The 13,317-nt window shown below is 36.8% G+C and overlaps 1 protein-coding gene across 1 annotated transcript in view; it reads left to right on the forward strand.

Moving 5' to 3' along the window:
• The window catches only part of AP1S3 (adaptor related protein complex 1 subunit sigma 3), an 88,260-nt gene extending 75,504 nt beyond the window's left edge, over nucleotides 1-12,756 (forward strand). Inside the window, exons 4-5 of the mRNA XM_074191266.1 lie at nucleotides 3,738-3,875; nucleotides 10,982-12,756. Coding sequence (XP_074047367.1) covers nucleotides 3,738-3,875; nucleotides 10,982-11,017 — 174 coding nt within the window. The 3' untranslated portion in view covers nucleotides 11,018-12,756. The remainder of the gene's footprint in view (nucleotides 1-3,737; nucleotides 3,876-10,981) is intronic.
• The last annotated feature ends 561 nt before the right edge of the window (nucleotides 12,757-13,317 follow it).

The raw sequence follows: 13,317 nt of genomic DNA on the forward strand, positions 1-13,317 counted from the left end.
TCACAGTAACTGCAAGTCCGGAGCTCTTTCTCCTTCACAGCCCTGGTTCTCTCTTCATCTTACCCATCTTTATTTTTCAGCTATCTGCAAATTTCTCAATCCTTAGTATATCTGTTTGGTATCCTTAGATGCTCTAACTCCTATGAATTGAGTTCATTAATTCATTCATGAAATATTTATTATGAACTTCCCATGTTCCAGATGGGCAGTTAGGTGGCACAGTGAATAGAGACCTGGAGCTAGAGTGAGGAAGACTCATCTAAGGGAGTTCAAATTGAACCTTAGACATTTATTGACTGTGTGATCCAGGGCAAGTCACTTAACCTATTTGACTCAGTTTCTTCATCTGTAAAATGAAATGGTGAACCACTTCAACATCTCTGCTAAGAAACCCTGAGATGGGGTTTTATAGAGACAGATACAACTGAATTGATTCAACAACAGCAGCATGTTCAAAATATTCTCAGTTCAGAGAAAGGGTTTGAGTTTTTGTTTTTTGTACTAAGGACTTGTGATGTTTTTGGTTTCATGGCAGTTGTGTGATAATGTAGCCAAGTAACTCTTATGCAATTTATAGTCTCAAGACTTGCTCGGGGGCATCCTGAACCTGAGAGACCTGACTGTCTAGACTTCCCCTTTGAGTTTTTATTTGTTTTTTTGTACTATAGACTTTTCTTTTAGGTTTTTGCAAGACAATGGGGTTAAGTGGCTTGCCCAAAGCCCCATAGCTAGGTAATTATTATTTTTTTATTTTTTTTAAAGAATTAGTAATCAGCTAGGTAATTATTAAGTGTCTGAGGCTGGATTTGAAGTCAGGTACTCCTGACTCCAGGGCTGGTGCCACCTAGCCTCCCCTACTATAGACTTTTGATGATTTGGTTTAAGGACAGTTCTGTGATAATGTAGCCAAGTAACTCTCATGCAATTTACAGTCTTAAGACTTGGTTGGGGCGTAAGAAGTTGAGAGACCTGACAACCTGGACCTCCTATAATCTGTGCTATCAGCAGGTAGAGCTACCAAGTCCCTATACAGGAGCAATTGATGTCTATTGTTGATGCAGTTTGACTCTTACATTGTCACTACCTGGGTTACATGCCCTCTATGTATGTGCTCATCGTTTCTTACTCTTGTGTGACTCTCTTCATTCTAAAATGTGTTTGGAGACCCCAGCCCTTCCTCTGTCCACCTTCCTGCTGTGTTAGAATGTATATCACAGTAGTCTCCAGGCAAAGGTACTACAGAGCTGCTGAAAGAGCTCTATTTGAATTCAGAGGACCTAATTTCTGGGATTGATTTTTGTTGTTTACTTCTTGTGGGATCTTGGGCAAATCACTTTTCTCTGGGTTCCAGTTTCATCATCTATAAAATGAAGAACTACCTTTTAAGATACCTCATCTCTAAATCTAGAATCCTGATTGAGTATTCATCCAGCAGTTAAGTTCTGTAAACCCCACTTAATCTTGAGCAAGAAGCAATTTTTTTTTAAAAGCCCTTGCAGGAGGCAACTAGGTGGCACAGTGGATAGAGCACCAGCCCTGGAGTCAGGAGCACCTGAGTTCAAATTTGACCTCAGACACTTAATAATTACCTAGCTGTGTGGCCTTGGGCAAGCCACTTAACCCCATTGCCTTGCAAAATTCTAAAAAACAAGAACACAAACAAAAATTAAAAAAAAGCAGTTGGTTAATGGAAAAATGCTATGGAAATATGATGTATCATTAAAATAGTAATTCTTAATGATAAGCAGTGGTCTAATAGATAGAGAACCAGCTTTGGAATAAGTCATATCTATCACATACAATAGCTGCTACCATAGCTAAGCCACCTCATCTGACACTGTCCAAAAGAAATCAGTTGTTTACCTATATCAAAGGAAAGGATTTTCTATACCAGGATTCCCTAGGCTACTGAGAATATAGGCCTGGATAAAAGGAAAGAAGAAGGAACAAAGGAAAGGAAGGGAGGGAAGGCAGGGAAGGAGGGAGAGAGGGAAGGCCCCAAGCAACATTGAAAATAAATTTCTAGTAGTGAAATAATGGGTCCTTCTATTCTTTTTCAAGCCTCTATCAACTTGTTTCATTATATTTATGGAAGATTCTTTTCCCCATTGTTGTGGTGATCATGGATGGTAATAATATTTTAAATATTTGTAGGCAGGCAATGAGTCCCTGCACATTACGCAAGCATCCTCCTGTCTGTGAAGAATAAAGAGGCAATAATGCCAAGCAACCAAATTTTTTCTTAACCATTTATTTTATTGAATTTTACAATTTTTCCTCTAATCTCACTTCCCTCGCCCTCCTCCCCCACAGAGAAGGCAGTCTGATAATCGTAACATTGTTTCCATGCTACCATTGATCAAAACTGAATGTCAAACAACCAAGTTTTGCTGAAATGGCTGTTTGTTGTCATGGCCTTCTGTTAATTTTTTTAGATGCTTTTTGATTCAATTGAATCTGTCAATGAAAAACAATTTCCTCTAGGAGCCTGTAAGTTTGTGGACTCAAGTCTTTAAAATATTGAGCCACTTGCTGAAATATCAGCATCTAGTAATGTAACTTAATATGCTTTAGGAATCAGGAAACCATTTCCCCTGGAAGCCATTTATTCCCTGTTACTGTGTAGATTTTGTTTCACTTATGCGGGTTTAGCTGCCTGATGCCTTTGAAAATTTTATGTCTGAGAATTTTAAATGAGAAGAATTGGTGCTATAGGAAATGACCCTACTTGCCATTGCTATACTTTAGCAGAGAATTAGATATGAACCTTTTCAAAGGAATCCAAGTTTACTTCAACCCATTAGAAAACAAAAGAAAAAATGAATAATATGGCAATGACCTTCTTTTGCTTTTAATGTTATTTTTTCAATTACAAATGAAAATAGTTCTTGACATTTTATCTTTTTGTAACCTTTTGAGTTCCACATTTTTCTACTGCCCTCCCTTTCCTTCCTTCCCATGACAAGTAATCTGATACAGGGTAAACATGTGTAATCAGGATTAACATAGTTCCATATTAGTCATGTTGAGAAAGAAGAATCAGGACTAAAGGGGCAAAACTAGGGGAAAAAAACATAAACAAGTTTTAAAAAGTGAAAATAGTATGCTTTCAGACTCCATGGTTTTTCCTCTGGATGTGGATTACATTTTTCATCACAATGACCTACTTCTCAGAGAACCATGATTCTTTTTTATTTACCTGTTTGACCTTGGACAGATCACTAAAACTCCCTAAGCCCTTAGTCTCCTGTTCTGCAAAAAATGAGGACTAGCTGGCCTCTGGCTCAAAATCTATGATCTTGAGGCAATTCAGCAGAAAATATCAATCTACAAAATAAGGTGAGACCAGCTGATTCCCAGAGGAGAAATGAAAATTTTTGCATCCAAAAAGTTTTATAATGTATCAGAAATGGTTTCAGTAGCAATTGTCTGAGATGACAAAGCTTTCAGATCTTTGCTCAACTTATATAATTCTGTGATTTACCGAGGAAATGCAAAGGATAACATAACCCCTAAATAGTGAATGGCTGTGGAATTTTTGTTTGTCATCTCTCCAACACCTGCCTGTAAGACTGAAGCCCTGCATTTATCTGTTTTTGGAATGCTGTATTATTTTGTAACCTTAGTCTGCCACAAGGGTGCATCCATTGAATAGGTTTGGTATTTGGAGGGATACTGCATGTGAATGTTGATGATGCTCCTGCAGATTTGTCTTATGGTTGTTTTCACCCCACCAGGTCTGTGAACTGGATATAATATTTAATTTCGAAAAGGCATATTTTATCCTTGATGAGTTTATAATTGGAGGAGAAATCCAGGAAACCTCAAAGAAAACTGCTGTCAAGGCTATAGAAGACTCTGATATGTTACAGGAGGTATGTAAGGGCAGAGAAACATGAGGCTTCCTCATAATTGAGGAGGGGTGGGGAAAAGAGAAAAGAAGCTTAATTATCCCAGGGTCTGTTGTTTGAAGATAGGTTTTTGTTTGTGAATATGAAGGCCCTGTAAACCAGAGAAAGCTGCTGTCAAAGGTAGCAATTCTTTGATGCTATTTTTTAATAAAACCCATTTTTACCGTTGAAAAATTAATCTTGGAAAAATGTCTTCTGCCCTAGGGAAGGAGAGTCACCATAAATCACCACGCCATTTGTCAGAGGTATTAGAGCTTTATTATTGAAGGTGGAGTTTATCATTTTAATTAAAAATTTTCAGCACCTCCCAGAGAGAGCTTGTATGATTGTTCCCATTTTCATAAATAAATTGGGAGCAGAGTGATTTAAGTACCAAGGAATAAATAAAGAGGATTCTGCACTTAAGCTTCAATTTCTACTCCCAACACTGATTCTGCAGTGGTTTTGATGGAACATAGAGAAATGGATTTCAGAAGCATCATGGCAAATGTTCAAGTCCCTGACATTTCAGAATATCAAGGCAAAGATGGTTGGAACATGGTGCCATCTTTTGTGATTTCCTTTTGGAGGCACCATTGTCATTTTAAGAACTCACTCAGATATTCCTGTGCCAGGCTATTATATTAACCTTCTCCCTACCAGAACTTTGGACTCCTCATCCTGAACTGTCCTGGGCTCAAGGAGGCTAACTTTGTCCTTAATTATGTTGAATGAATTATTGATTTGGGGGTTCAGGTTTGCTCCTATAAAATGAACCATACTTAAAAACAGAAAGAGTAAAAGACAATTTATTTACAAAAGGAGGATGCAACCTTCCTTGTCACTACAGCAACGGAATAAAATCATTAGCAATATTAAAAAAACCAGTAAGCTAAAACTACATTAATGAGAATATAAATCATTATCAATTCAGGGAAGCTCTATAAAATTATTGACAGTAGTAAGAGACAGCAAGTTAAGTGAGAATATATATACTATAAATGAGAATGTATAATATAAATGAGAATAGCAGCACTTCACCAGTCCAGGGAAAATACCCAACACTTGAAAATCTATCTAGCTGGGGAATCCTGGAGAGTAGCTTTTAGGGTTTCACCTGGGAAAGTTCCTCACAGCATCCTCTGTAGGATTTGGATTCCAAAATTTCCTTTCGCAGTGAGAACCTCCACACAAAGAAGGCAATATGCCAAGGGTAAGAGAAGGTGCTGCAATTTCTCACGGTAGCAGCTCATCTTGCTGTTTGCTAAACAAGCAAGTAAACTTGGAGCTGGCCAGGCTTTTTGGACACCTGCTGATTTGGGGACTGGTCATCACCCCAGAAATGGATTGTTTTCTTTGTGCAAGGAGGTCATTCAGGGGATATCCCTGGTACTGGGAGGGAGGTATTGGGAAACATGGAAGAACTTTCTTTATGAATCCTTCATATGTCCAGATCCAGGTCCTCACAACATTTGGGCTATAGACTTTACTCTCCTCACTTCCAGCTCCCTTTTTTTTTTTTTTTTTTTTTTGGCTTTCCCCACTAGAATGTAGGTTTCTCATGGACAGGGACTGTCTTGCTTGCTTGTATTTATTTGCATCCTCAGTGTCTATCACTGTTCTGCTATGTAGTAAAGGTTTTTTTTTTTAATATTTTTTCTTTTAAAAGATTTTATTAATTTTGAGTTTACAGTTTTCCCCCCAATCTTGCTTCCCTCCCCCCAATCCCCACAGAAGGCAATTTGCCAGTCTTTACATTGTTTCCATGGTATACATTGATCCAAACTGAATGTGATGAGAGAGAAATCACATCCTTAAGCAAGAAACATAAAGTATAAGAGATAGCAAGATCAGACAATAAGATATCATTTTCCCCCCCCAAATTAAAGGTAATAGTCCTTGGTCTTTGTTCAAACTCCACAGTTCTTTATCTGGATACAGATAGTATTCTCCATCGCAGAGAGCCCCAAATTGTCCCTGATAGTTGCACTGATGGCATACTTCCTTCCTTTCCTTTCCACCTTTTTTCCCTCCTTCCCTTCCTTCCTCCCTTCTCTTCCTTTCTTCTTTTTCCTTCCTTCCTCCCTCCTTCCCTCTCTACTTTCTTGCTATCTGTCATTATCTTTCTCCTTAAAGGTAGGAATTTTGAATTTATATGCTCAGGACCTGACACAATGATTGGTACAAGGTGGGTTCTTACTAAATTGATTTGGAAGCAGGAGGCCAATTTAGTTAATGGTTTCTTGAGATCTTTGAGAAGGAAGCCTATATCAGGGAAGATCTTCCTAGGAAACAGATTTTTAAATCACTAAGCTGATGATCAGTGATATCCTGCCTCTTTGGTCTATCTATACTAGCAAGTACAGACTGAGAGGGTTATTAAGTTGTAAGTGCCCTAAAGGACTGGCTTGTTCCTAAGACAATAATTGTGAGACAGTGGAAAGTACACCTGACTTAGATTCAGATAACCTGAGTTTCAGTCTTAGTACTTCCATTGACTAGTTCTCTGATCTTGGATTTCTCTTTACTTGTTTATCCCATCAATTGAGTTTGGTTCATGTTCTATGAGTTCATGCTACCATTCTCCCTGGTGCCCCTCACAAGTGGTTTCCAGCAAACTTAGCAAATGATTTGAAACTTGTGTCTTCTTTGTATTTTTGCAATGGGAAAATAATTTTAGAAGGTGTTTCATGAACCATTGATTTGAAAATCCAGTGAACATAGCCTTCCTTGAAACATGATGCTCTTGGGGTCCATCCTGTAGTATTTGTTAAAGGCAAGATGAGCTTATTGAGGAGAATTGAGCCTTGGATGAGATCAGGCCATTTTTTTCCTGAATTGTACCCTGTAGGAAACAATGACCTTGTAGGAAATATGATAGTTCTAGTTCCAGTTAAAGTTAAAGAGGAGTTATTTTAAGAAGGTTACTTTCAAAGTTTTGCATTCAGGTTCCTAATCAAAGTCAGGTCTAACAATCATTTGTAAAAGCTAGTAGCATTTTGTTAGGCTTTTTTCTTTTTCCCTTTCCCTGTCCTTACTGTGAAGATTGGAAGAAAGAGGCAGGGAATTCATGTATTGCCTGAAAGGACTGACATTCATCTGAAGTTGTGTATGCTTGGAAAATGTCCAGAAACATTGAGTTGGGATGACCAGAAGACTGTTTTGGTACATGGTGACAATGAAGGCTGTTGTTTGTTCTTCTTCCTTGAGGAGGACCCTGACATCAGGGAGGTGATGCCATGACAAGCACCTCAATTGGATTTCAGTGGGAGGGGGGTAATGCTAAGTCACCTGCCTCACCTTCTCCTCTGCAGCATCTGAGTCCAACAGACTGGAGTCCTTCTGATCCCAGATACAATGGGAGACCTAGAGTTTTTTAAACTAAGGTCTTCCCTAGTTCTCAGTGTGTTGAGGCAGAGCCCATTCAGTGATTAAGTCTGAGTAAGAAGAACAGCAGAGAATGGCTTCTTTTACCTAATCAAAATATGGAATATGGAAGGGAATCTCTGGTAAAAAAAAAAAAAGATTGATAATTCTCATTCATTCTAAGCCAAGCAGAACTCAAACAATGGCCAAGTGGAGCTTGGCTTGGAACCTTGTTGTTCAATCTATAAGAGCCCAACGGATCTGGGTTTGAAGTATGGTTCTTAAGAAAGATAATCTTGGGAAGTTTCAGTGTTCCAAATTTACATTCCTTTAAGTGCAGTTCAAGCAAGTATGATACCCTGTGTGAACAAAGGGAAAGGTAGGGAAAGGGAAAGGAAGACAGAGAGAGAGAGAGAGAGAGAGAGAGAGAGAGAGAGAGAGAGAGAGAGAGAGATTGTTGATCTCAGGGAGTTGATTCCTTGATATGGTAGGTGAATTGGATCTCAGGGAGGGCTGAATGCACTCTGGAAGTGAATCTAGGTTATAGGGATCTCACTTATTGATGTCCTGTCTTTTGGTAAGACTGGGACCCAATTCCACTAACTCACTTGTGAATCTACTATCTATAACTATTCCCTTTTTAAATTTCTTAAGCTTTTCATAATAAAGTTGCTCTAAATGAAAATATTTTGGTATTTTCAGAAAATGAGCCATACTCTATTGTTAGAGTGACTTCTGCATGGGGCCAAACATAAATTGTAGAGTGTATAATTTATTAAAAAGCCTTTAAGGGACAGCTGAGTGGTGCAGTGGAGTCAAAAGGATCTGAGTTCAAATCCAGACTCAGACATGTAATAATTATGTAGCTGTGTGATTTTTGGGCAAGTCACTTAACCCCATTGCCTTGTAAAAAACAAAAACAAACAAAAAGAAACCCTTAAGTGAGTCAGTTTTTTCCCCCAGTGATTTGTGATGTGTTACAGATGATCTAATTGACTCAAACTTGAAAATTAGTGGATATGAAGAATTTATGTAAGGATAAAAGAGACCTTTGAGGGCCCCCCCCCCAAGTCAGTGGTAATAGAGTCACTTTAGCGCTGTATAAATAGTATTGACTATGGAGATCAAAGACTGGGTTAATCAGATAAATTTGACCAAGTCCCTTTACTTCTCTGATCTCTAGCTACTTCCTTCTTATGTAAAATAGCCTTAATGGTCCTTTTTCTTCTTATCCCATGGACTTTAAATTAAAGAATGTATGTAAATTATAAAGTACTATATACCACCAAAAGACCCATGGTTTCATCTTTGTTAGTAGCCTTTTCACTAAAAGAGAATATAATTCTTCCATGCTTTAGGAAATAATTTCATGAGTTTCATTGGGGTTCCCCCTCCATCCTCAAACATCAATTAGTGATAAAACATCTGGTGATGAGTCTGTTTTCACTGAAATAGGCTGCCTTATCCCCAAAAGAATAGTGATGTCTGAAGTCCATTGAGCTTGATAGGATCTGTCAATCACTGGTATCACCCCTGAGATCCCAGGGGACAGTTTCATTCCTTTCTGAGGCATTTACCAAACTAATCCTAAATCTGTTATTTGGGAAATTTCCTCAACTTAGACTTTTTCAGAGGCAAAATTTATTGTTTATTATGGTCAAAGACATTTCTCCCACCCCCAAATGATTCTGGGATCTATTTATAAATATATTGAAAGATCATTGAAGGACCACAGGGTGCTTGAACATAGCACTAACTCTATTGACAGGTATCTGTAGAGCTTAACCTTGAGAAAGTAGTTAATATCAGAATATTTTTGTCAGTTGTTTTACCACTATTCCCCAACCACATCTTACATTCATCACTGCTTCAACCTAGGGATTAAGATGTTAGTGAAAATACAAAATATTATAAAATTTAAACATGAAGAGTTTGGAGAAAATTGTGACCCAGGATTCATTTCAGCAGAAGTTTGACCTCATGGAAATAGGAGTGATGTTGTTGAAGATCAGTAGCCTCTAGGCTTTGGAGTGAACTTTCCTCAAACTCTAGCATAAATTCTTTTTCTTTTTTTTTGTTTTTGTAGGGCAATGGGGTTAAGTGGCTTGCTAGGGTCACATAGCTAGGTAATTAAGGATATGAGGTTGGAATTTGAACTCAAGTCCTTCTGACTCCAGGGGCAGTGCTATATCCATTTACCACCTAGCTGAACCTTTCTAGCATAAATTCTTTTTCTTTTTTTTTTTTTTTAAGATTTTTGCAAGGCAATGGGGTTAAGTGGCTTGCCCAAGGCCACATAGCTAGGTAATTATTAAATGTCTGAGGCCTTATTTGAACTCAGGTCCTCCTGACTCCAGGGCCACCTTAGCCACCCCTATAAATTATTAATATAGACTTTTTTCATACTCTTTGAGCAAGCTCTGAAAATGTGATGGAAGTATGGGTACAGACCAACAAGGAACTGTTGGTCATGCAGAAACCATAGATAGATGCCTTTTAAAAGGTACTGACAAATCGCGGAATCTGATTGTAGCAACAAAGATGATAGTTTTTTGAGGGTGAAAAAATTTCCCAAAGGTTCCTTCAGCCTTTGATTTACTCCTTGGTTTTGCAGTAAAGGCAGCCATGCCCCACGGCCCAAGAGATCAGGAAGCTGCACAAGCTTTACTTCAACTCGATTAAAAAAAAGAAGCAAATAAGCAAAAAATTAAAAATTAAAAACCCCCAACAACTTCAGTATGGCTCCAGGAACTTTTTCAAGGATTCAAGTTCCAGGAATGTTGCTGGGGTCAGTATCCCTTCCAACTTCTGTCTCATGCCATTCACATTTTCATCTGCATCTGTAGTCACAAATTCATTATATCACAATCCTCATTTAAGAGGGTTTCTTGAAAAATTAAAAATATGTTCAGTATCTGCCATTTAGAAAGGCAGAAAAGTATATATATATATATATATATATATATATATATATATATATATATATAGCACATTTTGAAAAGATTAGTATGGGGAGTTGGAGGCATCCAAAAGTGTTGCCTTGTTTTTTTTTAATCTTTCAGTTTTGCCATTTTAAAAGAGCCCTTAACTATTCATTATTACTTATTCCTTATAATGTAGTGCTATTGGCTGAGTGCAGTTTATAGCAAGGTCGATCCACTGCTGATCTTTCTCTGAATCAATTCCTTAGCTCCGTATTTTAATGCTGCTGTGTACATTCAGAGATCTGAATGATGAGAAGAAAAGTTAAGGTGTAATTTCCTGAATGGTATCAGGAATAAAACCTTTTCCATTAGAAAGTTATACTTGATGGCCCATTATATTTGTTGATGACAATTGTATGGCCTTCCTATCCAATATGTCGGATGGGTCCCTCAAGAACATCTTTAGTGTCAGATGAGGGCAATAACCTTACTACTGAAATTGATGTTGTAGCTAGCACGTTGTTCATCAGCTCTTTATTTCTAAACCATACGCAGAATCTATGGTTTGGGAACATTATAGTGCTATAAATAAACTATTTCATCTCATGTATACATCCTTCTACATCTATATGCACATGTGCGTTGTGTGTACTTAAATTTATTTCACATCTTTATTTGAATAGAATGTTATCTTTTAAAATAGAAAGTTTCCTTTTAAAGCATCCATTTTTCATGGTGCAAATTGAACTGAAAGTTGTGCTTTTTTCTGAGTAATTTTGTTGATTTCATTTTCTCTTTCAGACAATGGAAGAATATATGAGCAAGCCTGCATTTTAACTGAAAAATCTACTTGGCTGTATGTCTTAAATCTGCAAAACTTCAGCTGGATATGGTTCTTTTCTGATGTGCCAGAGTCTTATGCCAAAAATAACTTAGATGGATTTTGCATGTAAACCTTCTTGAATACTTTGGGATATGGTGTTCAACTAGCAAGACTTAAAATTATAGCATATTTGTAACAGGTGCATATATATAAATGCATATATATGTAGATATATTAATTATTCTTTGTGCATCTCAACTATGAAACTTAACAACCATCATTCAGTAGACTGCATATTTTGTTTGTATAATTATTTTTCCAGCAAAATAATAATTTTAAAATATTTTTGAGAAATGAATGATACTATATTTTTGCTAGTATCCTCAAAGGACAAGTTTGCCATTATTTTGTAAAAAAATATTGTGAATGTACTGCTGCCTATTTTGGACTAAATAATTTTTTTTCTAACTACACAGTTCATTTTTTATTATGATTTCATAATCTGTCAAAGTAATATAAAAGGTCAGTTATTAGATGATTATAGGCAAAGTGTGTATGTGTGTGTGTGTTTGTGTGTATCCCCCCATACATATACGTGTGTGTGTGTGTGTGTGTGTACACACACCCATATGCACAACACTTCAACACAGCTTCAGTCTATTATAACTGGCTTGACTGTCTTATCTTGAATTTATTATTCAGACTTGACTTTGGTAAAATAACAGCAAGGATGAAACACAACTACCTATCATTCAAAACAAAAGCAAATCTTCAGGAGCAGCTGTCTAGTATGAAATTGTTCTAATAAAATTTTGGCAGTCAGAATTGTAAAATATAAAATTATCAACATTTTTTTTGACAAAAATCACAGATTTTCACATTAAAAGGGAGTGAGTTTACTGGCCATTTAGTCCAAATTTAGTAATTTATAAGAATGTTTTTTATAACTTATTTGTTTCACAACTCAAATGATCTGACTGACTTCCTTTGAGAGATGTGATAAGATGATTCAGCTATTAGCCACAGTGTAATACCCTGGGACTTCAAGCAATTATTGCTATTGACTGTGGTGTCAACACTTCTTTCTTTGGATGCACAGAGAATTCTTGTCCATCGAAATGAGACATCTGCATACTCAAGGGTAGGAAAGTCTCTAGTTAGTAAATATTTTGTAATTTTCAGTCACAATTTTCTAATACCTTAGGACTTTTCAGCATTTTAATTTGCATCGAGTATTTTCCTTAGTACCTGGACAGTGTTAGTCTGGAGGTCTAAGTTCACTCATATTGCAGTGATTAGAAGGACAATCTTGGTCAATTTTCCTAGGAGATGAATCTGCCTACTATGTGGGTGTCTTTAGGAAATTTTGAAGGGATGACTTCTGAAGGAATTTACTAACACTAAAAATTACTTTTTGTCTGCTTTAGTAGACATGCACACATTTTTTACACAGATTCCTGGTTGATAAGACAAAATAGGTGAATCAATACATTTTTAAGATTTTTCCTTCAAATTAACATTTATAAACATTATTATACTCATTAGGACCAGAAAATGTTTGCTGATTTTTTTTATATATCTTTCCTTGAGTAATCACTTCTCAATCAAGATATCAAGTTGAAATTTTGCTTAATCTGTTTTTAATCACTTGATGTACTTGGAGTATCCATTGTCCAGTTTTATAGTTAAACTCATCATCCAGGTCTTCACTACATAAAGAAAATAAAGATGAAGTTTTTCAAGGATTGTCTCTCTGTAAATCTTTTATCAACAACCCCTTCCCAATCTTCTAATAATTAAGGAGCATTACTTGCTGTTGCTTTTTCTCTCTTAGATAATGTTATTTATTGAATTTTATTAGAAGTGTAGAAGGTGTGTAAGAGCTGTAGGACTCCCTTTTGTCAAGATTAACAGCAGGCATGGTTAATGTTCTCAACACAATTGAAAGTCTTAAGAGAAAAAGTTTTTGAGAAGTAACTGTAGCATTAACTGTGGAAAGTTGGTACCCATATCCTGGTGGCGGCGGGGGGTGGGGGATAGAAATATTGAGAGAAAGCTCATTTACAAATGGTGCAATTAGGGAAAGCCTCCCAGAGCTTAATGAACAATGTTAAATTTCTTTTGAAAGCAAAGCAAGATAAAAAAAAATTCATGCCCTCATAATAAAAAAGGTTGTGTTAAATCACCATAAAATGAAGACAGTTTTCAAAATGAGAATGGAATTCTACAGTACTCTGCAATAGTCAGACCGGAGCTGGAATGCTGAAGTTGAGTCTATGAATGGTATTTAAGAAGCACAGAGACAAACCAGAGT

This window comes from Macrotis lagotis, chromosome 6, assembly GCF_037893015.1.
Source record: "Macrotis lagotis isolate mMagLag1 chromosome 6, bilby.v1.9.chrom.fasta, whole genome shotgun sequence".
In the NCBI taxonomy this organism is placed as follows: domain Eukaryota; kingdom Metazoa; phylum Chordata; class Mammalia; order Peramelemorphia; family Peramelidae; genus Macrotis; species Macrotis lagotis.